This window comes from Salmo salar, chromosome ssa15 (genome assembly GCF_905237065.1).
Source record: "Salmo salar chromosome ssa15, Ssal_v3.1, whole genome shotgun sequence".
NCBI classification, from domain to species: domain Eukaryota; kingdom Metazoa; phylum Chordata; class Actinopteri; order Salmoniformes; family Salmonidae; genus Salmo; species Salmo salar.
Genome location: NC_059456.1, coordinates 61,102,876 through 61,128,432, shown reverse-complemented (window position 1 = coordinate 61,128,432; position 25,557 = coordinate 61,102,876). Strand labels below are relative to the sequence as shown.

Here is a 25,557-nt window from a genome sequence, read left to right as displayed (position 1 = left end):
GGTCGGAATATTATCGCTTTTTTACGAGAAAAATTGCATAAAAATTGATTTTAAACAGCGGTTGACATGCTTCGAAGTACGGTAATGGAATATTTTGTCACGAAATGCGTCGTGCTCGTCACCCTTCTTTACCCTTTCGGATAGTGTCTTGAACGCACGAACAAAACGCCGCTGTTTGGATATAACTATGGATTATTTGGGACCAAACCAACATTTGTTATTGAAGTAGAAGTCCTGGGAGTGCATTCTGACAAAGAACACCAAATGTAATAACATTTTTCTTATAGTAAATCAGACTTTGGTGAGTGCTAAACTTGCTGGGTGTCTAAATAGCTAGCCCTGTGATGCCGGGCTATCTACTGAGAATATTGCAAAATGTGCTTTCACCGAAAAGCTATTTTAAAATCGGACATATCGAGTGCATAGAGGAGTTCTGTATCTATAATTCTTAAAATAATTGTTATGCTTTTTGTGAACGTTTATCGTGAGTAATTTAGGACATTTTTTGTAAATTCACCGGAAGTTTGCGGGGGGTATGCTAGTTCTGAACGTCACATGCTAATGTAAAAGCTGGTTTTTGATATAAATATGAACTTGATTGAACAAAACATGCATGTATTGTATAACATAATGTCCTAGGTGTGTCATCTGATGAAGATCATCAAAGGTTAGTGCTGCATTTAGCTGTGGTTTGGGTTTTTGTGACATTATATGCTAGCTTGAAAAATGGGTGTCTGATTATTTCTGGCTGGGTACTCTGCTGACATAATCTAATGTTTTGCTTTTGTTGTAAAGCCTTTTTGAAATCGGACAATGTGGTTAGATTAACGAGAGTCTTGTCTTTAAAATGGTGTAAAATTGTCATATGTTTGAGAAATTGAAGTAATAGCATTTCTAAGGTATTTGAATAACGCGCCACAGGATTCCACTGGCTGTTACGTAGGTGGGACGATTTCGTCCCGCCGACCCTAGAGAGGTTAACAGGTTTTAAAACACTCACTCCCTGAACTTGCTTCCCGACTCAGCGCACTCATTACAATTTGTCAACTATATTGTGATGTGGGATCTACATAGAAAATATATTGAATTTGAAAAAGTAATCAACAGTTGTTTTGAGGGTGAAAATTCTGTCATCGTTATAACCTATTTCAACACAAACAAACCTTGTATAAAATATGTTGAATTTGTACCTGTCACGTCCTGACCAGTATAAGGTTAATTGGTATTGTAGTTTGGTCAGGACGTGGCAGAGGGTATTCGTTTTATGTGGTTCGGGGTGGTGTGTTTTGTTGAAGGGGCATTTGGTTTAAGTATTCCGGGGTTTTTGGGCACTGTTTGGTTTTCAGGTATTCTATGATTTGTCTAGTATGTCTGTTTCTATGTTTGGTTAATTGGGGTTGGGACTCTCAGTTGAAGGCAGGTGTTGTCTATCTGCCTTTGATTGAGAGTCCCATATATGAGGGTGTGTTTGTGATTTGTGGGTGATTATTCTGTGTTTAGCCTTGTGCCTTACCAGACTGTTTTTGTTGATCGTTCATTCTTTGTTATTTTGGTGTTCATTTTGTATTTATTAAAAGAGCAAGATGAGCATACACATACCTGCTGCGTTTTGGTCCTCCATTTCCAACGACAAGCGTGACAGTACCTTTACATTTACATTTACATTTAAGTCATTTAGCAGACGCTCTTATCCAGAGCGACTTACAAATTGGTGCGTTCACCTCATAATATCCAGTGGAACAACCACTTACAATAGTGCATCTAAATATTTTAAGGGGGGGGTTAGAAGGATAACTTTATCCTATCCCAGGTATTCCTTAAAGAGGTGGGGTTTCAGGTGTCTCCGGAAGATGGTGATTGACTCCGCTGTCCTGGCGTCGTGAGGGAGCTTGTTCCACCATTGGGGTGCCAGAGCAGCGAACAGTTTTGACTGGGCTGAGCGGGAACTGTGCTTCCTCAGAGGTAGGGAGGCGAGCAGGCCAGAGGTGGATGAACGCAGTGTCCTTGTTTGGGTGTTGGGCCTGATCAAGCCTGAAGGTACGGAGGTGCCGTTCCCCTCACAGCTCCGTAGGCAAGCACCATGGTCTTGTAGCGGATGCGAGCTTCAACTGGAAGCCAGTGGAGAGAGCGGAGGAGCGGGGTGACGTGAGAGAACTTGGGAAGGTTGAACACCAGACAGGCTGCGGCGTTCTGGATGAGTTGTAGGGGTTTAATGGCACAGGCAGGGAGCCCAGCCAACAGCAAGTTGCAGTAATCCAGGCGGGAGATGACAAGTGCCTGGATTAGGACCTGCGCCGCTTCCTGTGTGAGGCAGGGTCGTACTCTGCGAATGTTGTAGAGCATGAACCTACAGGATCGGGTCACCGCCTTGATGTTACTGGAGAACGACAGGGTGTTGTCCAGGGTCACTCCAAGGTTCTTAGCACTCTGGGAGGAGGACACAAGGGAGTTGTCAACCGTGATGGCGAGATCATGGAACGGGCAGTCCTTCCCCGGGAGGAAGAGCAGCTCCGTCTTGCCGAGGTTCAGCTTGAGGTGGTGATCCGTCATCCACACTGATATGTCTGCCAGACATGCAGAGATGCGATTCGCCACCTGGTTGTCAGAAGGGGGGAAGGAGAAGATTAACTGTGTGTCGTCTGCATAGCAATGATAGGAGAGACCATGTGAGGATATGACAGAGCCAAGAGACTTGGTGTATAGCGAGAATAGGAGAGGGCCTAGAACAGAGCCCTGGGGGACACCAGTGGTGAGAGCACATGGTGCGGAGACAGATTCTCGCCACGCCACCTGGTAGGAGCGACCTGTCAGGTAGGACGCAATCCAAGCGTGGGCCGCGCCGGAGATGCCCAGCTCGGAGAGGGTGGAGAGGAGGATCGGATGGTTCACAGTATCAAAGGCAGCAGATAGGTCTAGAAGGATGAGAGCAGAGGAGAGAGAGTTAGCTTTAGCAGTGCAGAGAGCCTCCGTGACACAGAGAAGAGCAGTCTCAGTTGAATGCCCAGTCTTGAAACCTGACTGATTAGGATCAAGAAGGTCATTCTGAGAGAGATAGCAAGAGAGCTGGCCAAGGACGGCACGTTCAAGAGTTTTGGAGAGAAAAGAAAGAAGGGATACTGGTCTGTAGTTGTTGACATCGCAGGGATCGAATGTAGGTTTTTTCAGAAGGGGTGCAACTCTCGCTCTCTTGAAGACGGAAGGGACGTAGCCAGCGGTCAAGGATGAGCGAGGTGAGGTAGGGGAGAAGGTCTTAAAACATTGTCATATCTTCAATGTTATATCCACTATCAGAAAAAATAAACAATAGGCTGGGCAGCACCATCTATTGGAGCGTTGATCTACAACTATTAATTTGGTCTTGCATCCAGGGTTTTAAACAAACCCAGCCCTGCTTAGTTTTTAGATTTGTCACTGGCTTCTACCAATGTGCTATCGTGAGAATGATTATTGAGAGATCTTTTAATAACATTTTCACCGTTGCTATCGAAGTCATTCCAAACGGTAGGTTTAAAAGAACAAATTAAATGTAACCATACTTTAGAAGTCATATCTTCTAAAAAGTAATATCCTATATCTACTGACACTTGTGGCTGCTTTGCGTGATGTATTGTCTCTACCTTCTTGCCTTTGTGCTGTTGTCTGTGCCCAATAATCTTTGTATCATGTTTTGTGCTGCTGCCATGTTGTGTTGCTACCATGTTGTCATGTTGTGTTACTACCATGCTGTGTTTTCATGTGTTGTTGCCATGCTATCTTGACTTAAGTCTCTCTTTATGTAGTGTTGTGATGTCTCTCTTGTAGTGATGTGCTTTGTTCTATATTTTAATTACATTTTTTATTTTTGTATCCCAGCCCGTCCCCACAGGAGGCCTTTACCTTTGGTAGTCCGTCATTGTTAATAAGAATTTGTTCTTAACTGACTTGCCTAGTTAAATGAAGGTTCAATCAAATAATATACAATTGTCAATGATACTATTTAGGCCTATACAACAAGTCATTAACAGTTATTATTACAATTCAACCCAGGGTTCAACAAAAAATAGACAATACATATAGGCTTAGGGTTTCAAGCTTTGGTTGATTTCAAATGTAATCTTCAAGTTAATCATTAATATGTTGGATTCATGTCTCCATCTCAATCAAAAATCTCAGTTAAAGAATAGAACAAAATAAAACTAACTTTATTTAAAGTGCATTTAAAGTTTGATTAGATTAGATTTAGTCCTATTCTTTAACTTAGATTTTTGGTTGAGACAGAGACATGAATCCAACATATCAATTATACATTTGCAGACAAACTGGATATTGAATTGTGTTTGATTGTCAACACAACTAAATGTCAACATTTGAAGGAGATCCTCTGCTTGGATAGTTCCATCTGTGCCACTGACTTAGTCTGGTTTTAATTCAAGTTTGTGTACAAATTCATAATTAATATGTTGGATTTGGGTCTAAATTAAGTCAAATTAAACTTTAATAAATGCACTTTAAATAAAGTTTGATTTGACTTAGTCTTATTCTTTACTTGGATTCTTGATTGAGATGAAGCATGAATAGTCATGTGCCGCCGCAGTCTTCGCTCTCTCTCTCCCACTACTCTCTCCTCTTCTATCCTATCATCTTTCCCTTTGACGCTACTCTCCTCCCTTTCCGCATCCTTTGACTCACACTGTCCCCTTTCCTCCCGGCCAGCTCGGCCCTCGCCTCCTCCTTCGTGGCTGAGTGCCTCATTGTGAGCTTACAGAACAGGGCTGAGCTGAGTGAAAATGGAAGGAAACTAAACTTCCAGAGGACCTATTATCCTTTCACTACCTCCTCTCTACCTTCTCTTCCTCTGTATCCGCTGCTAAAGCCACTTTCTATCACTCAAATGATCAAGCTTCCGCCTCTCTAACCCTAGGGAAGTCTTTTCCACCTTCTCCTCCCTCCTTAATCCTCCACCCCCTTCCCCTCCATCCGCCGTCTCTGTCGACCACTGTGTCAAAGAAAAGAAGGTTGAAGACATCCGCTCCTCATTAACTCAGCCTATTGAATCCACTCAACAAAGCTGACTATCTCTCCTCTGTTCTCATCCTCCTAGATCTATCCGTTGCTTTTGACACCGTGAACCATCCTCCTCTCCACCCTCTCAGGGCTGGGGCGTCTCAGGCTTTGCACACTCTTGGATTGCATCCTATCTGGCAGGCCGCTTCTACCAGGTGACGTGGAGAGGATCTGTGTCTGCACCACATACTCTCACTACTGGTGTCCCCCAGGGCTCGATTCTAGGCCCTCTTCTCTCTATACACCAAGTAACTCAGATCCATCATATCCTGACATGGTCTCCCCTATCATTGATATACGGATGACACTCAACTACTATACTTTTCTTCTTCCCCCCTTTTGACACGCCAGGTGGCGACTCGCATCTCTGTGTGCCTGGCAGATATCTCAGCTTGGATGTCGGCCCACCACCTCAAGCTCAACATCGACAAGATGAAGCTGCTCTTCTTCCTGGGAAGGCCTGCTCGCTCAAATAATTCTCCATCACGGTTGACAACTTCACAGTGTCGCCCTCCCAGAGTGCAAAGTACCCTGAACAACACCCTGTAGTTCTCTGCAAACATAAAAGCAGTGACTCACTCCTGCAGGTTCATGCTCTACAACATCCATAGTGAACGACTCTACCTCACACAGGAAGTGGCGCAGGTCCTAATCCAGGTACTAGTCATCTCCCGTCTGGACTACTGAAACTCAGTGTTCTCTGGGCTCCCCGCTTGTCCCATCAAACTCCTGCAACTTATCCAGAACGCTGCAGCCCCCCTGGTTTTCAACCTTCCAAAGTTCTCCCATGTCACCCCACTCCTCCGAACACTCCACTAGCTTCCAGTCGAAGCTCGCATCCACTACAAAACCAGGGTGCTTGCCTATGGAGCAGAAAGAGGAACATCCCTCCCTATCGTCATGCTATGTTCAAACCCTACACTCCAATCCGAGTACTCCGTTCTGGCCATCTCTGGTCTCTTGGCCCTCCCACCCCTACAGGAGGGGAGCTCCAGCTCCGCCCAGTCCAAGCTCTTCTCTGTCCTGGCACCCCAATGGTGGAACCAGCTTCCCCCTGAAACCCTACCTCTTCAAAGAGTATCTTAAATAATGCCCCTCCTCACCTTGACCCCCCCCAATAAAAATATATATATATCCTGAACCAACACTTTCACTTGACCTCCCCCCAGCTTTGCTGATTGGTACTGTACTTTATTGAGGAAAAGTGTACTAACTATCCCTGTGAAAATATCATATATGTGGTTGTCCCACCTAGCTATCTTACCTGTAAATCAATCTGGATAAGAGCATCTGCTAAATGACTCAAATGTAAAATGTGAATCCAACATATCAATTATTAATTTGTAGACAAACTGGAATTAAAGCCAGACTATATCATTGGCACAAAAGATACATCTCCTTCAAATGTTGGTTGCGTTGAAAACCAAACACAATTCAATTACACTTTTGCAAAACAGTAAATAGCCTATAAACATATGATACGTTGGATTCACGTCTCCAACTAAACCAAAAATAAAAGTTAAAGAATAGTGTAGGGTTAAGCCAGTGGCTCAGATGAAACTATCCAATGATTAGATGTTCTTTAAATGTTGATATTTGTCTGCGTTGTCAACCAAACACAATTCAATAATGCTTTTGTAATACAGTAAATAGCCTAAAGTTAAAGCTATCTTACAAACTAATATAAGAGTATTTACTCAACCTTAAAATAAGTAACACATCCATTGCCACATTGAGGTAATTGTAAATGTTTTCTTATGAAATCATAGAATGCAACGTTCAAGATAGAATGCAAAGGTCGCAGGTCTGTGGATATCTTCACAATTGCTATAATAATCTGTGCAGAATACTTAACAGCATTGATCACTTTTAATGTATGTACTTTTAATGTCAACTCAACTGCCATCCAGGTCAATTGGTTGTGCTATTAGATGAATCACAGTGTAATAACACATTAAATTAAGTTGTGTAAATACAACATATCTGACATTGTATTCCCATTTCAACTTTGTGCTTTTAAAATGGTTGAAAGTGCAGTGATAACACATTTAGATGACAACTAAACCAAAAAGCTGACATTGTTTTTCTATTGAAATGTGGTTTAGATAGTTAAAAGCATAGTGAAGCATTGGGAATTCAACAAACTTCTGGCTGTCATGAGTGGGTGAATAAAGGTTGAAATCTCACTGATCCTTAATCAAATATTACCCAAATGTCCATGTTGAAATGATGTGGTGTGCCCAATGGGATGTGTCCTTGACTGTATTGTCCTAAACAGACTTCAGAGGCTCACAGAACACATACCTATCCACAAGACCTGCTGCTATGTATCCTGCATCTTAACACATGGAAGATGGGAGAGGGATGTCCGGTGGGCTGGAAGCAGAAAGAGTCTTGACACAAGCGTGGCACCTACTACCATAGCCCGTTCAAAGGCACAAACTTCTTAGGGATCAAATCCCTTTAGCGGGATCGATTTGACAACATCCGGTGAAATGGCAGAGCGCCAAATTCAAATTAAATTACTCAAAATATTTCACTTTCATGAAATCACAAGTGTAATACATAAAACTAAAGCTTAACTTCTTGTTAATCCAGCCACCATGTCAGATTTCAAAAAGGCTTTACTGCGAAAGCAAACCATGTGATTATCTAAGGACAGCACCCCGCATACAAATGCATGACAAACATTTTTCAACCAGGGAGGTGCGACACAAAAGTCAGAAGTAACGATATTATCACGAGTTCCGTCGGCTCCCCTCCTTATTCGGGCGGCGTTCGGCGGTCGATGTCACCGGCCTTCTAGCCATCACCGCTCCATTTTTCATTGTTCCATTTGTTTTTGTCTTGTTCCCCGCACACCTGGTTTACCTTCCCTAATCACACTGCATATATATATATTCCTCTGTTCCCCCCCATGTCTTTGTGTGGAATTGTTTTGTTACGCGTTTAGTGTTACGCGCCAGACTGGTTTTTCCCCGTGTATCGTGTTTTGACCTGTAGTATGTTTATTGTCATACATTTGCATTATTGTGAGTGTTTTCGCGCTTATTCACTTTTGCAATTGGCTGGAGGTTTTTTGATGCAGTTGCGTCTGTCTTTTGTGCTTCTGCCAAATAAAGTGCGCCTGATCACAACTCTCTTCTCTCCTGCACCTGACTTCTTACCAGTATCGCACAACCTTGACAGATATAATTCATGCCTTACCTTTGAAGATCTTCTTCTGTTGGCACTCCAATATGTCCCAGAAACATCACACATGGTCCTTTTGTTTGATAAACTGCTTCTTTATATCCCCAAAATGTCCATTTATTTGGCGAGTTTGATTCAGAAAAACATTGGTTCCAACTCGCCCAACATGACTACAAATTATCGAATAAGTTACCTGTAAACTTGGTACAAACATTTCAAACAACTTTCCTAATCCAACTTTAGGTATCCTAAAAAGTAAATAATCGATACAAATTTAAGACGGAATATACTGTGTTCAATAGAGGATAAAATCAAAGTGGAGCAAGCTCCACGTCGCTCGCCCCAAACAAAAGAGTCCACTTGGCTTGACAGCCGTACTTCTTCATTTCTCAAATGAAAAACATCAACCAATTTCTAAAGACTGTTGACATCTAGTGGAAGCCATAGGAACTGCAACCAGGTGCCTCAAAAATCTAGTTTCCAATAGAAAACACAGTGAACTCCAATTTTGTTTTCCTGGATGGTTTGTCCTCGGGGTTTCGCCTGCCAAATAAGTTCTGTTTTACTCATAGATATTATTTTAACAGTTTTAGAACCTTTCGAGTGTTTTCTATCCAAAGCTACCAATTATATGCATATCCTAGCGTATGGGCCTGAGGAGCAGGCAGTTTACTTTGGGCACGCTTTTCATCCGGACGTTAAAATACCGCCCCCTAGTCCAAAGAGGTTAAATCTTTTGTCTTGCCCATTCACTTGGAATAGCACCCACACAATCCATGTCTCAATTGTCTCAAGGCTTAAAAAGCCATCTTTATCCAGTCTCCTCCCCTTCATCTACACTGATTGAAGTGCACTTAAAAAGTGATATCAATAAGGAATCATAGCTTTCACCTCTATGTCGTGTAGAAGAGCAACGTTTTGTACACTCAGTGTATATTTTGTAGTAAGAGCACAATTAAATATAACAGAATCAAATAAAAATAATAATTTCCCCACACAACTTGTATCACGGCAACAGCAGTGAAACTGCTGTCATACAAAAAAAGTTATATTTTAAACAGAACCTAAGGTAAGCCCATGCTTTTTTGATCCATGTTTAATCTACAGTTAAAGTCGGAAGTTTACATACACCTTAGCCAAATACATTTAAACTCAGTTTTCACAATTCCCAACATTTAATCCTAGTAAAAATGTCCTGTTTTAGGATCACCACTTAATTTGAAGAATGTGAAATGTCAGAATAATAGTAGAGAGAATGGTTTATTTCAGCTTTTATTTCTTTCATCACATTCACAGTGGGTCAGATGTTTACAAACACTCAGTAAGTATTTGGTAGCAATGCCTTTAAATTGTTTAAGTTGGGTCAAACGTTTCGGGAAGCCTTCCACAAGCTTCCTACAATAAGTTGGGTAAATTTTGGCCCATTACTCCTGACAGAGCTGGTGTAACTGAGTCAGGTTTGTAGGCCTCGATGCACACACACGCTTTTTCAGTTCTGCCCACAAATGTTCTATAGGATTGAGGTCAGGGCTTTGTGATGGCCACTCCAATACCTTAACTTTGTTTTCCTTAAGCCATTTTGCCACAACTTTGGAAGTATGCTTGGGGTCATTGTCCATTTGGAAGACCCATTTGCAACCAAGCTTTAACTTCCTGTCTGATGTCTCGAGATGTTGCTTCAATATATTCACATAATTTTCATTTTCATGATGCCATCTATTTTGTGAAGTGCACCAGTCCATCCTGCAGCAAAGCACCCCCACAACATGATGCTACCACCCCCGTGCTTCACGGTTGGGATAGTGTTCTTTGGCTTGCAAGCCTCCCCCTTTTTCCTCCAAACATAACGATGGTCATTATGGCCAAACAGTTCTATTTTCGTTTCATCAGACCAGAGGACATTTTTCCAAAAAGTACAATCTTTGTCCCCATGTGCAGTTGCAAACCGTAGTCTGGCTTTTTTATTGCGGTTTTTGGAGCAGTGGCTTCTTCCTTGTTGAGCGGTCTTTCAGGTTATGTCGATATAGGACTAGTTTTAATGTGGCTATAGGTACTTTTGTACCTGTTTCCTCCAGCATCTACACAACGTCCTTTGCTGTTGTTCTGGGATTGATTTGCACTTTTCGCACCAAAGTACGTTAATCTCTCGGATGACGGCTGCGTGGTGCCATGGTGTTTATACTTGCGTACCATTGTTTGTACAGATGAATGGCCTTGAAATACATCCACAGGTACACCTCCAATTGACTCAAATGATGTCAATTAGCCTATCAGAAGCTTCTAAAGCCATGACATAATTTTCTGGAATTTTCCAAGCTTTTTAAAGGCACAGTCAACTTAGTGTATGTAAACTTATGAACCACTGGAAATGTGATACAGTGAATTATAACTGAAATAATCTACTTGTGTCATGCACAAAGTAGATGTCCTAACCGACTTGCCAAAATTATAGTTTGTTAACAAGAAATCTGTGGAGTGGTTGAAAAACAAATTTTAATGACTCCAACCTAAGTGTATGTAAACTTCCAACTTCAACTGTATTTTCTACCCTCACTCCACTTTGTTAGAGAGCAGGCCTAGGGCCTTAGATTGAGAGTATCTTCATCATGACACCGATAGAAAATAATATCAATCTATATTTTCAAAAGCTTGTGAGTCTTGTGAGTCACTGGCTTTTTGAGTTGCATTTACATGATCGAGCAAAATAATAGGACAACACTTGATTTAGGCTACATTATTGCATGCTAAAAGTTTCTGATTAGTGAAAGATGAGCAAACGAAGAGATGAGCTCTACCACCTCCACTTATTTGCCCAGCCAGAAAATAAACCAAATATACAGACATACAGTGACTTCGGAAAGTATTCAGACCCCTTGACCTTTTCCACATTTTGTAACGTTACAGCCTTATTCTAAAATGGATTTAAAACTAAAATTAATCCTCAGCAATCTACACACAATACCCTATAATGACAAAGTGAAGCATGTTTTTACAAATGTTTGCAAATGTATTAAAAATGAAAATCAGAAATACCTTACTTACGTAAGTATTCAGACCCTTTGCTATGAGACTCGAAATTGAGCTCAGGGGAATCCTGTTCTCATTAATCACCCTTGAGATGTTTCTACAACTTGATTGGAGTCCACCTATGGTAAATCCAATTGATTGGACATGATTTGGAAAGGCACACACCCGTCTATATAAGGTCCCACAGTTGACTGTGTATGTCAGAGCAAAAACCAAGCTATGAGGTCGTACGAATTGTCCATAGAGCTCCAAGACAGGATTGTGTAGAGTCACAAGTCTGGGTACGGGTACCAAAACATTTCTGCAGCATTGAAGGTCCCCAAGGACACAGTGGCCTCTATCATTCTTAAATGTTTGGGCCAAACTGAGCAATCGGGGGAGAAGGGCCTTGGACAAGGAGTTGACCAAGAACCCAATGGTAACTCTGACAGAGCTCTAGATTTACTCTGTGGAGATGGAGAACCTTCCAGAAGGACAACCATCTCTGCAGCACTCCACTAATCAGGCCTTTATGGTAGAGTGGCCAGACGGAAGCCACTCCTCAATAAAAGGCACATGACAGCCGACTTGGAGTTTGCCAAAAGGCACCTAAAGACTCTCAGACCATGAGAAACAAGACTCTCTGGTCTTATGAAACCAATATTGAACTATTTGGCCTGAATGCCAAGTGTCACATCTGGAGTAAACCTGGCACCATCCCTACGGTGAAGAATGTTGATTGCTGCATAAAGCTGTGGAGATGTTTTTCAGTGAGCAGCAGGGACTGGGAGACTAGTCAAGATAGAGGCAAAGATGAACAGAGCAAAGTACAGAGAGATCCCTGATGAAAACCTGCTCCAAAGCGCTCAGGTCCTCAGACTGGGGCGAAGGTTCACCTTCCAACAGGACAACGACCCTAAGCACACAGCCAAGACAACGCAGGAGTGGCTTCGGGACAAGTCTCTGAATGTCCTTGAGTGGCCAAGCCAGAGCCCGGACTTCAACCCGATCTAACATCTCTGGAGAGACCTGAAAATAGATGTGCAGCAACGCTCCCCATCCAACCTGACAGAGCTTGAGAGGATCTGCAGAGACGAATGGGAGAATCTCTCCAAATACAGGTGTGCCAAGCTTGTAGAGTCATACTCATGAAGACTCAAGGCTGTAGTTGCTGCCAAAGGTGCTTCAACAAAGTTTTGAGTAAAGGGTCTGAATACTTATGTAAATGTCATGTATAATTTTTTTTTTTTTTACAATTTGATGGCTTCAATTGCATTAGCCTACTTTATTCCAATATGTTTGTAATTCAGTGATATTTAATCCCATATTAAGTCTTTATGGATCCATCCAGTTGAGGTTAAGAAAACAGTGCACATGGTGGGCTATGCAAGGAAATTACTGCATTACGGCTACATTTCATACTAACCTTAATCATGTCTAGGTCGGTTGGTGGAAATAAAACTAGAGGCTTTGTCACCACCAATACCTTTCATATATAAAGAAAAGTCAACAAAAATTTGTCGGGATGCTGAAGTTGGTAGAAAAACGTAGTGGTTTGAAAGGTGTATATGAGCTTGGAATAATACTGTGAAATTGTGAAAAGGATGATAATGCCCTTTTAGTGTAAGAGCTGATTGAGCCAAGTTTTGGTGGGATGGAGTTTTGGCCTGCCTGGTGATAGACCAATAAGAATAACAGGTTGTTTCCAATTTCCCCCTCCTCTCTCAGACCACTCTCAGACTGTCCTAGCAAAATTCTTGCTTGAGAAATTGCTCTTTGCTAAGAAGTTATTTTTGCTTCTTTTTGAACATTTCAATTGAAAGCAATCACAGTAAGTTATCTAATTGTTACCCAAAAATGATTTGATATTAAGATAAAAATGCATTTGACCTTTAAGGGTATTCAACGAGCGTGAATGTCTTTGACCACACATGGTCTTGCGTTTCGTCACATCAGTATGGAAAGTCTCTCACTTTTATTACTTTATCTCCATCTGCATCTCTTTGTCCCCACACTCAGATAAACAGATGACAGACATTCTGTGCGATTCCTCCATCTTTGCCATTGTGTAATTGAGTTTTCTTTCTCTGGTGTACCAGGGAGGGTTGGACTGGGGTTACCGTGGCTTCTCGCATGAACTGACTCCATGGAAACCAGCTCCATTGGCATACAGAGAGGGGGAAGGAGAGAGGAGGAGAAGAGGGGTGACACGGCTGTCTTCTGGAACGCTGGTTTCTTGCTAAATGAAAAAGGTGTTAAGATGTGAGGAGGGAAGTGGGAGGAGACCACTGTGTTCTGGAATGCTTTCTTTCTAAATGAAATAAGGGAAGGGGGGTTGGGAATGATCTTGCCCTCCCTCTCTCCCTCACTCCCATCCCTCTATCACACTTCATTATTAATCAGGGATGGCTGTTTGTTCAAATGGAGAAAGAGGATGACATTTGGACTGCTGCTGTAAGTGCGCTCCCTCTCTCACAATGTCACCGCTGCTTTCTCCAGAGTCACCGTGACTCTGTGAAAATGTCATAAGTGTTCTACTTCTTATTGTAGCACAGTGTCACAAGGACGAGGTTACATTCTAGCAAAGCCCAATGGTAAAACAACAGATCGGTCATTGTGCATTATTTCAACCCTGCCTTTGTGAAAGATGTAGACACCGTGCCTGCCTAAGTTCACATTTGCACCTGTTTGTCAGACTAAAATGTTTTAGTGCCATTTCATATTGTTTCCATTTATTTATAGTCAGTCAGAATGTGGATAGTGACTCACATTGAATAATATGGGCCACAAGAGAATGCTACACAATATTTGCTGTTAAACAACAACAAAATAACAGTGTGGTCTCAATTGTCTGTAGTGTGATTTCCACCAATCCTTGGGTGGTTTGGATGGCCTTCTACATCAGGAACCTCATTAGAGTGGGTTGGTGTTAGGTACGGTAGCATCTATCTGTTGTCCCATCATCATTTTCTGTCTCGGTGTTGGCTACTTTAGACCAAGAATATGTCTCAAAGGGAGACAACCCTTTAATAAACCAACAAATCAACTCTCCACACAAGAGAAAATGGCCTTTCAGTCCAAGGTTATTATAAACAATGGTCTTATCAGCCAAATTAATATTTATGAAGGTTTAATCCATGCACTGCTGACATCAGCAGATACTTATGTCATTAGAGGAGAGCACTTTTCAACATAAATTCTACATTTATTTACCTCAACTCTGATAATTCAGCCTATTATGCACCGGATTTTCCGTTTTGCAATAATTGACCCTTAAGCGCTTTGGTAATTTATGCACTTGTCTGCCACAGCTTTCTCAATGGCCCAAGGACATATTGTAGAAGTCTTTGATGTTTTACAGTATTGCAAAGGAAGGACACAGCAGGCCTAGGGTGGAACTAAGTCACTAGTACTGTTTAACATGAGGAATAAATACACACACACAGACACACACCCTCTCATCTAGTAAAGTGTATGGCTTAGTGGCTTCACAGATATTCTTTCTTCAATATTTCATTGGATGAGCAGAATCATTGAAGTTCCTTTATAGCTGTGAGTGATAAAGTGCTGTCAGTAGAGCTGGGGAGAGAGAAGTGTCTTTATATCTGTCACCCAGACAGACCATGCTGTGTGTTTAATCCAGGCAGACTGTTCTCTACAGGTCACACAGCTGCCAGAGGAACCTAGTCCATCCTGGCCTCAACAGTTAGGCTGTTATAATCATTATTACTAGGCTTCTAGATCCAGCATTTATGTGACGCAGGCTTTAGGCTTCTGTATCCATCATCCAGCTCTGTCGCTGCTCTCTCAGCAAACCTGTCGGACATAAATGATAGCCAATGTGTCAACTGTAAAGGTGAGAGGGATATGAAATACAGTATATGCAGGGGCGAAAATCTGATATCCACTTTGGAGGGGACAATTACATGAAATTTTCTCAAGAGCAATTCCTGAGGGGGACACCAAAAGTAGTGCTGTAACACATAGCCTACATTGTAATATGGTAAATGTATATTGAGGAACCAAAGAAATAAGGTGTTTGCCGTACTCCTAACTACCGGTACCCAAAACTACACAACTAATCACAACAGCAATACCATTGCCTTTAACCTCTATGGGCTAGGTGGGACGCAAGCGTCCCACCTACTCAACAGCCAGTGTAATCCCATGGCGCGTTATTCAAATACCTCAAAAATGCAAAAACTTCAATTTTTCAAACATATGACTATTTTACACCATTTTAAAGACAAGACTCTCGTTAATCTAACCACACTGTGCGATTTCAAAAAGGCTTTACAACGAAAGCAAAACATTAGATTATGTCAGCAGAGTACCAAGCCAGAAATAATCAGACACCCATTTTTCAAGCCAGCATATAATGTCACCAAAACCCAGAAGACAGCTAAATGCAGCACTCACCTTTGATGATCTTCATCAGATGACAACCCTAGGACATTATGTTATACAATACATGCATGTTTTGTTCAATCAAGTTCATATTTATATCAAAAAACAGCTTTTTACATTAGCATGTGACGTTCAGAACTAGCATACCCCCCGCAAACTTCCGGGGAATTCGCTAACATTTTACTAAATTACTCACGATAAACGTTCACAAAAAGCATAACAATTATTTTAAGAATTATAGATACAGACCTCCTCTATGCACTCGATATGTCCGATTTTAAAATAGCTTTTTGGTGAAAGCACATTTTGCAATATTCTAAGTACATAGCCCAGGCATCACGGGCTCGCTATTTAGACACCCGGCAAGTTTAGCACTCACCATAATCATATTTACTATTATAAAAGTTTGATTACCTTTTGTTGTCTTCGTCAGAATGCACACCCAGGACTGCTACTTCAATAACAAATGTTGGTTTGGTCCAAAATAATCCATCGTTATATCCGAATAGCGGCGTTTTGTTCGTGCGTTCCAGACACTATCAGAAATAGTAAAGAAGTGTCACGCGCATGGCGCAATTCGTGACAATAAAATTCTAAATATTCCATTACCGTACTTCAAAGCATGTCAACCGCTGTTTAAAATCAATTTTTACGACATTTTTCTCGTAGAAAAGCGATAATATTCCGACAGGGAATCTCCTTTTCGGCAAACAGAGGAAAAAATCCCACAGGCGGGGGCGGTCGGGGTCACGCGCATAAGCCCAGTGTCCCTTGATCGGCCACTTGAGAAAGGCGATAATGTGTTTCAGCCTGGGGCTGGAATGATGACATTCTGTTTTTTCCCGGGCTCTGAGCGCCTATGGACGACGTGGGAAGTGTCACGTTAGAGCAGAGATCCTTAGTAAATGATAGAGATGGAAAAGAAGTTCAAGAAATGGTCAGACAGGCCACTTCCTGTAAAGGAATCTCTCAGGTTTTGACCTGCCATTTGAGTTCTGTTATACTCACAGACACCATTCAAACAGTTTTAGAAAATTTAGGGTGTTTTCTATCCATATGTAATAAGTATATGCATATTCTAGTTACTGGGTAGGAGTGGTAACCAGATTAAATCGGGTATGTTTTTTATCCAGCCGTGTCAATACTGCCCCCTAGCCCTAACAGGTTAAAAACGCGCTATTAAGTGTCTATAATCAGAACAATTGCTTTCATTGCGTATTATTAATATTATTTAAATTACATAGTTATGTTTCAGTGATATATTGGGGGGGACAAATCATATTTTTCCCAGGATGGGGGGGTCGTGTGTCCCCCGTCCCCCCCGGGATTTCCGCCCCTGAGTATATGGCTTAATTAAATATATGGCTGTACTCAGACAACCCATGAAGTGGTTTATTGGATAGTACATTAAAATCACATACATTATAGAGCTTGTTTTATGGTGCAATAACCCACATTCTATACAGTTAGAGCAAAAAGAAAGGACAATTCTAATGTGTATGTCACGACTCCCGCCGAAGTCGGTCCCTCTCCTTGTTCGGGCGGCGTTCGGCGTTCGAAGTCACCTGTCTTCTAGCCATTGCCGCTCCACCTTTCATTTTCCATTTGTTTTGTCTTGTTTTCCCGCACACCGGGTTTACATCCCCTCGTTACTCTACGTGTATATTATCCTCTGTTCCCCTCATGTCTGTGTGTGGTATTGTTCGTTCGTTACGTGTGTAATGCTACAGGCTCGTTTTGCGCCGGGCATTGTTGTAACCCATGGTTTTGTTATTTGTACCTATTTGTGTAATTTGTGCGCTATCGCTTTTTTCCTTGGGCCGGAGTGTTGTGACGCAGTTGCCTCCGGCTGTTTTCCTCTGCCTGAATAAAGTGTGCCTGTTCACTCATCTCTGCTCTCCTGCGCCTGACTTCCTTCGACCAGTTGTGCACACTCTGACAGTGTACCATACAATATTTATCATCTCACTCTGGCCCACATATTGGTTACTGATTGATGTACAGTGCAGGTGAGGAGTAAGTGACAGGTCACTTATATAAACATGACCTACATCTAAATACAAATGAATGGATTTCAGGTGTCTTCATTGATGATGTAGGGTCTACATCTAGTAAACGTTGGCACAGCGACTTGCTGACATCATCTCTCCCTTTCTAGATCATAATAGAGTACGTGGGCAGGTTATGCAACTGCTGATATTTCTGTGGCTGCAAATAGAATAAATCACCATTTAGATGTTGATTTTCATTGTTGGGCATAAGATGAGAAAATAACTACTGACCAGTGAATAGAGAGTATTTTCTCATAACCTTGACGCAGATTAATGTTTTGTAGCCTATAAAAAGATTGGCATGTGTTTATGTATAGCTGCCATGTATTAGATGTAAGAGAAACGTGTTTTTATATAACAACGGTGTGACATGGAGAACCCACAACAGTGTGCGATTTGTGGAGATATGTCAGTGAAGAACTAATAAACCTTGGTTATAGGTTTTCATTCATCTCAGTTTGTATTTGTATTTGTTTTGGATCCCCTGTCACAAGCGTCGTTAAGTACAGACCAAGGCGCAGCGGGTATAGTGCTCATTCTTACTTATTTATTTAGATAAAGTGAACACTTAAACAAAAATAAATAACAAACGACAGCAAACAGTTCCGTAAGGTTCACAGACTATAACATAAAATAACCACCCACAAAACCCAAAGGAAAACAGGCTGCCTAAGTATGGCTTCCAATCAGAGACAACGAAAGACACCTGCCTCTGATTGGAAACCACACTCGGCCAAACCTGGAAAACAAAACATAGAAAATGAAAACTAGAACCAAAATCCCCTAGAACAAAAAACCCCAAAACACACAAAACAAACACCCACTGCCACGCCCTGACCATACTACAATGACAAAAGACCCCTTTACTGGTCAGGACGTGACATCCCCATTGGCTGCTGTCAAGACATCAGCTGCTCTTCCTAGTATCCTGCAAAAAATAAGGCAGTAATATACATTACAATAACATTTTTAAACATTCAAATACATTTTACAACATATTTCACAATACATTAAGTGTGTTCCAGCCACTACTCTACTACAACACACAATCCAGATGTGCGTGTGTATAGTGTGTATGTTGTGTCCGTTTGTATGTGTGTGTTTGTACCTGTGTGTGTGACTCTTCACAGTCCTTGCTGTTCCATAAGGTGTATTTTTATCTGTTTTTTAAATCTGATTTTACTGCTTGTGTGAGTTACTTGATGTGGATTAGAGTACTATATATCCAAGGCTCTATGTAGTACTGTGCACCTCCCATTGTCTGTTCTGGACATGGGTACTGTGAAGAGACCTCTGTTGGCATGTATTGTGGGTATGCATGGGTGCATGAGCTGTCTGCTAGTAGTTTAAACATACATCTTGGTGTGTTCAACATGTCAATATTAAAAATAAAAAAAAACAAGTAGTGATGAAGTCAATGTCTTCTCTACTTTGAGCCATGAGAGATTGACATGCATAGTATTATTGTTAGCTCTAAGAGTACATTTAGTCCCTCTTTGTGGCACCTGACCACACGACTGGGCAGTAGTCCAGGTACGACAAAACTAGGGCCTGCAGGACCTGCCTTGTTGATATTGTTGTTAAGCAAGCAGAGCAGTGCTTTATTATGGACAGACCTCTCCCCATCTTACCTACTGTTGCATCAATAGATTTTGACCATAACAGTTTACAATCCAGGGTTAATCCAAGCAGTTCAGTCTTCTCAACTTTCTCAATTTCCACATTATTCATTACAATATTTAGTTGAGGTTTAGGGTTTAGTGAATGATTTGTCCCAAATACAATGCTTTTAGTTTTTGAAATATGTAGGACTAACTTATTTATTGCCACCCATTCTGAAACTGACTGCAGCTTTTCGTTAAATGCTGCAGTGATTTCACTCGCTGTAGTAACTGACATGTATAGTGTTGTCAACCGCATACATAGACACACAGGCTTTATGTGGCAGGTCATTATTAAATATGTAAGAAAGTAAGGGGCCTAGACAGCTGCCCTGGGGAATGCCTAATTCTTCCTGGATTATGTTAGCGAGGCTACCATTAAAGAACACCATCTGTGTTCTGTTAGAGAGGTAACTCTCAATCCTCAATATAGCTAGGGGTGTAAAGCCATAACTTATACGTTTTTCCAGCAGCATACTATGATTGGTAATGTCAAAAGCTGCACGGAAGTCTAACAAAACAGCTCCCACAACGTTTTTATTAACAATTTCTCTCAGCCAATCATCCGTCATTTGCGTAAGTGCCGTGCATGTTGAATGCCCTTCCCTATAAGCGTGCAGAAAGTATTTTGTTAACCTCTTACATCTAGACGTTCCGCTAGCGGAACACCTGCTCCAATATCCAATGATAGGCGTGGCGCGAATTACAAATTCCTCAATTTTTTTTCAAACATATGACTATTTTACACAATTTTAAAGACAAGACTCTCCTTTATCTAACCACACTGTCCGATTTCAAAAAGGCTTTACAGCGAAAGCAAAACATTAGATTATGTCAGCAGAGTACCCAGCCAGAAATAATCAGACACCCATTTTTCAAGCTAGCATATAATGTCACAAAAAACAAAACCACAGCTAAATGCAGCACTAACCTTTGATGATCTTCATCAGATGACACGTGAAAGCACATTTTGCAATATTCTGAGTAGATAGCTCGCCATCACAGGCTAGCTATTTTGACACCCACCAAGTTTGACCCTCACCAAACTCAGATTTACTTTAAGAAAAATGGGATTACCTTTGCTGTTCTTCGTCAGAATGCACTCCCAGGACTTCTACTTCAATAACAAATGTTGGTTTGGTTCAAAATAATCCATAGTTATATCCAAATAGCGGCGTTTTGTTCGTGCGTTCAAGACACTATCCGAAGGGTGACGAAGGGTTACGCGCCCGACGCGTTTCGTGACAAAAAAAATCTAAATATTCCATTACCGTACTTCGAAGCATGTCAACCGCTGTTTAAAATCTATTTTTATGCGATTTTTCTCGTAAAAAAGCGATAATATTCCGACCGGGAGTCATTGTTTTCGTTCAAAGACGAAAGAATAAAAACATGGTGTCGCCTTGTGCACGCGCCTCCAGTTTCTGTTCTCTGATCGACCACTATCCAAATGCGCTATTGTTTTTCAGCCAGGGCCTGCAAAGACATCATTCAGCGTTTTGCTGCCTTCTGAGAGCCTATGGGAGCCGTAGGAAGTGTCACGTTACAGCAGAGATCCTCAGTTTTCAATAAAGAGAGTGTAGAAGGCCAAGAAATGGTCATAGACGGCAGTATTTTCACGGCTGGATAAAAAACGTACCCGATTTAATCTGATTATTACTCCTGCCCAGAAACTAGAATATGCATATAATTATTAGCTTTGGATAGAAAACACTCCAAAGTTTCTAAAACTGTTTGAATGGTGTCTGTGAGTATAACAGAACTCAAATGGCAGGTCAAAACCTGAGAGATTCCTTTACAGGAAGTGGCCTGTCTGACCATTTATTGTCTTTCTTTGACATCTCATTCCAAAACTTAGGATCTCTGCGGTAACGTGACACTTCCCACAGCTCCAATAGGCTCTCAGAGCCCGGGAAAAACCTGAATGTCGTCATTCCAGCCCCAGGCTGAAACACATTATCGCCTTTCTCAAGTGGCCGATCAAGGGACAGTGGGCTTAGGCACTGGCCGCCCCCGTCTTTGTGTTTTTTCCTCTGTTTACCGAAAAGGAGATTCCCGGTCGGAATATTATCGCTTTTTTACGAGATAAATTGCATAAAAATGTATTTTAAACAGCGGTTGACATGCTTCGAAGTACGGTAATGGAATATTTAGAATTTTGTCACGAAATGCGCCATGCGCACGACCCTGATTTACCATTTTGGACAGTTTCTGGAACGCACGAACAAAACGCCGCTATTCGGATATAACGATGGATTATTTTGGACCAAACCAACATTTGTTATTGAAGTAGCAGTCCTGGGAGTGCATTCTGACGAAGACAACAAAAGGTAATCAAACTTTTGTAATAGTAAATCTGATTTTGGTGAAGGCTAAACTTGCCGGGTGTCTAAATAGCTAGCCCGTGATGGCTGGGCTATGTACTTAGAATATTGCAAAATGTGCTTTCACCAAAAAGCTATTTTAAAATCGGACATATCGAGTGCATAGAGGAGTTCTGTATCTATAATTCTTAAAATAATTTATGCTTTTTGTGAACATTTATCGTGAGTAATTTAGTAAATTGTTAGTAAATTCCCCGGAAGTTTGCGGGGGGTATGCTAGTTCTGAACGTCACATGCTAATGTAAAAAGGTGTTTTTTTATATAAATATGAACTTGATTGAACAAAACATGCATGTATTGTATAACATAATGTCCTAGGTGTGTCATCTGATGAAGATCATCAAAGGTTAGTGCTGCATTTAGCTGTCTTCTGGGTTTTTGTGACATTATATGCTAGCTTGAAAAATGGGTGTCTGATTATTTCCGGCTGGGTACTCTGCTGACATAATCTAATGTTTTGCTTTCGCTGTAAAGCCTTTTTGAAATCTGACAGTGTGGTTAGATTAACGAGAGTCTTGTCTTTAAATAGCTGTAAAATAGTCATATGTTTGAAAAATGGAAGTTTTCGGATTTTAGAGGAATTTGCATTTCGCGCCACGCCCATCATTGGATATTGGAGCAGGTGTTCCGCTAGCGGAACGTCTAGATGTAAGAGGTTAAGTATTGAAGATGTAGTTTAACTCAGACTGGTGTGTTTGTAACTCTCCTCATTTGGTAATGCAGAAATTAGCCAGCACAAGTTCTATTTTTGTTTCATCAGACCAGAGGACATTTCTCCAAAAAGTAGGATCTTTGTCCCCATGTGCAGTTGCAAACCGTAGTCTGGCTTTTTTTATGGCGGTTTTGGAGCAATGGCTTCTTTCTTGCTGAGCAGCCTTTCATGTTATGTCGATATAGGACTCGTTTTACTGTGAATATGGATACTTTTGTACCTGTTTCCTCCAGCATCTTCATAAGGTCCTTTGTTGTTGTTCTGTTATTGATTTGCTGAGTGGTATGATGAGTGGTATGATGGCTGCGTGGTCCCATGGTGTTTATACTTGCGTACTATTGTTTGTACAGATGAACGTGGTACCTTCAGGCATTTGGAAATTGCTCCCAAGGATGAACCAGACTTGTGGAGGTCTACAATTCTTTTCTGAGGTCTTGGCTGATTTCTTTGGATTTTCCCATGATGTCAAGCAAAGAGGCACTGAGTTTGAAGGTAGGCTTTGAAATACATCCACAGGTAGACCTCCAATTTGCTCAAATGATGTCAATTAGCCTATCAGAAGCTTCTAAAGCCATGACGTCATTTTCTGGAATTTTCCAAGCTGTTTAAAGACACAGTCAAGTTAGTGTATGTAAACTTCTGACCCACTGGAATTGTGATACAGAGTATTATTAGTGAAATAATCTGTCTGTAAACAATTGTTGGAAAAATTACTTGTGTAATGCACAAAGTAGATGTCCTAACCGACTTGCCAAAACTATAGTTTGTTAACAAGAAATTTGTGGAGTGGTTGAAAAACGAGTTTTAATGACTCAACCTAAGTGTTTGTAAACTTCCCACTTCAACTGTATATGCTCATCTTCATTATCATTGCACATAATGGATATTATCTTTGATTGACTGTGACTGATAGACAAGCCTCCGTTTTTTCTCTAGAAAGCAGAACTGAACACAAGCCAGTGAGCAAAGCGAGACACCTTCCCTCCCCCCGAATCCCCCCACCCCCTAATATGTTGCCAAGGCAGATCAGAGGAGTGTGTTGATGACTAACCACTCGGTATAGTGAGAGTGTGTTACGTCAACAACAAAAAACACTCTCTCCAGGTCTCCCATGAGGCCTCCTCTCCCTCTCTCTCCACTCAGCCTCCATACAGTGGTGATGTAAGTAGTGCACTGCCTGCTTCCCTCAGGCCAGGCCAGGGGCTAGCAGGTACACCAGCTTTACCTAGTCCCTTAGAGGAATCAGCAGCGTCCATTTTAGAGAGAGATAAACAACACACCACAGTACCTCATGCACTCTGACTCACTCACTGGCTCTCCCTCAAAGCACAGAGAGGGAGACTAGTTAAGTCATTGTCCTTTCATGGCTTTAGTTATCTCATGTGGCTTTGTGTGTGTTTTGAAGAGGTTCTGAGAAGCTGTTTTAGTTATCTGTTGGATTCCAAGTATTGGATGTTCCACAGGGTTGTGGTGAGGGAATGATGTTTTGGATTCATGTGGACAGATCATGTTTGAGCCTGGTCTGTGGCATGTGATGGGGTGGGACTGATTCTATTGGATCTGAATTCGCTACAGTAAACCAATGATCTTGTTTTCCATATAAACCAATTTACTGTAAGGGCCTCCTGTCCCCTTATCACCCACCCTCCATTCCCTACTTACACTTTTGAATGCCTAGCAGAAGAACCCTGTATACCAAATTGATGCCGTGATATTCCAAAGATTAATGTAATCAAGAAATGAAACAAGAATGTGATGATTTATTTAGGCTGTTTTTCAACCAAAATACATGAGCACATAATTAAAAAGGCATATGATGTTAGCATGCACAAACCATTAAGTCTCTCTCATACTGCTAGATTTTCAATTTTCTCCCTAAATTATTGCCTTTCAATGCCATGTTTCTGGTGTCGGTAGGCAGCGATAGGCACCTTGTCCTGTTAATAGTAATGTGTCCAGCTGTTATACTCTCCAGCCAGAGACCCTCTCTTTTCTCCATATCTGATAAATGATCACTTAACTTAGGTCGGTTGTATTCGTTTTTTGTGTTTGGACTGTACATTAGTTTTGAAAACTATAATGGCATAAACATAATGTGCTTTTGACAGTTTTAATAAAGTCTGAGCCAATGTGTGTGTTTGTGTGTGTGTCTCTGTACAATATTCATGTGTAATTGCTTGTAACAAATTGCTTAAAATGCTTTAATATATCTGCCATAGCCCTGATGTATGCCACTGGGAAATCTGAGCCCTCAGCCTGTAGTCTAGAATACTAATTATTCTATCTCTCTATTTCTCTCACGCTCTTTTCACTTTCTCTTTTTCCCTCTCCTCTCTCTCTCTTGCTCTCTCTCGCACGCTCCCTTTTTCCCTCTCTCCCTCTCTCTCTCTCTCCCTCTCTTTCGCTCTCTCTCTCTCTCCCTCTCCCTCTCCCTCTCCTTTCTCTTGCACTCTCTGCTAAAAGAAGACTGGTGACCACTCTAAGAGTCCCAGTGAGGAGCATGTGGTGAGGGCCATGTCTCTGGAGATGGAGAAGAGTGTCACTAAGTTGATGTACGACTTCCAGAGGAACTCTACTTCTGACGACGACTCAGGCTGCGCGCTGGAGGAATACGCCTGGGTGCCCCCTGGCCTCAGCCCTGAACAGGTACACTACCCACCTCTCTGTTACCCCCTCTTTTGTACCCCTTTTTTCTCATTCTCTTACACTGCTGACTACACCCCTCGGTCTCAGCCCTGAACAGGTACACAACCCAATTCTGACCTCTTTAACCCAACTAACCACTAATCTAGCCACGCACATGCCTCTTCAAGTCTCCTATGTCCTACCACAGTTTTCTAAACCCTGGCTGAAACAAATTGAACTATATTTGTCACAACAGTCCAATTATTTGTAGCTGTGTGTGGATTCATTGATTGGTAAACGAGCAGCAGAACTGATGATAAATTCATTTGCAATCCCCTCGGTCATGCGCTGAGTGCCACGTGTGGTTTGAGGAGAGAAGAATAGAGGAGAAAAAGACAGAAACCATGACCAAACTGAAGATGACCTGGAGGATAATCCGTGGAATGCATTGTCTGAAGGACATGAAAATATGAAAG

General features: G+C 41.6%; 1 protein-coding gene across 2 annotated transcripts in view; it reads left to right on the top strand.

Annotated features, from left to right (window-relative positions):
- Positions 1 to 25,557, top strand: part of LOC106571867 (prickle-like protein 2) — a 113,832-nt gene that overhangs the window by 50,090 nt on the left and 38,185 nt on the right. The window contains exon 2 of one of the 2 annotated variants that reach the window (XM_014145381.2): positions 24,923 to 25,102. In XM_014145381.2, the coding sequence (XP_014000856.2) occupies positions 24,971 to 25,102 (132 nt within the window). In that variant the 5' untranslated portion in view covers positions 24,923 to 24,970. Of the gene's footprint in view, positions 1 to 24,919; positions 25,103 to 25,557 lie in introns of both variants that reach the window. The other variant, XM_014145380.2, reaches the window with a different exon arrangement.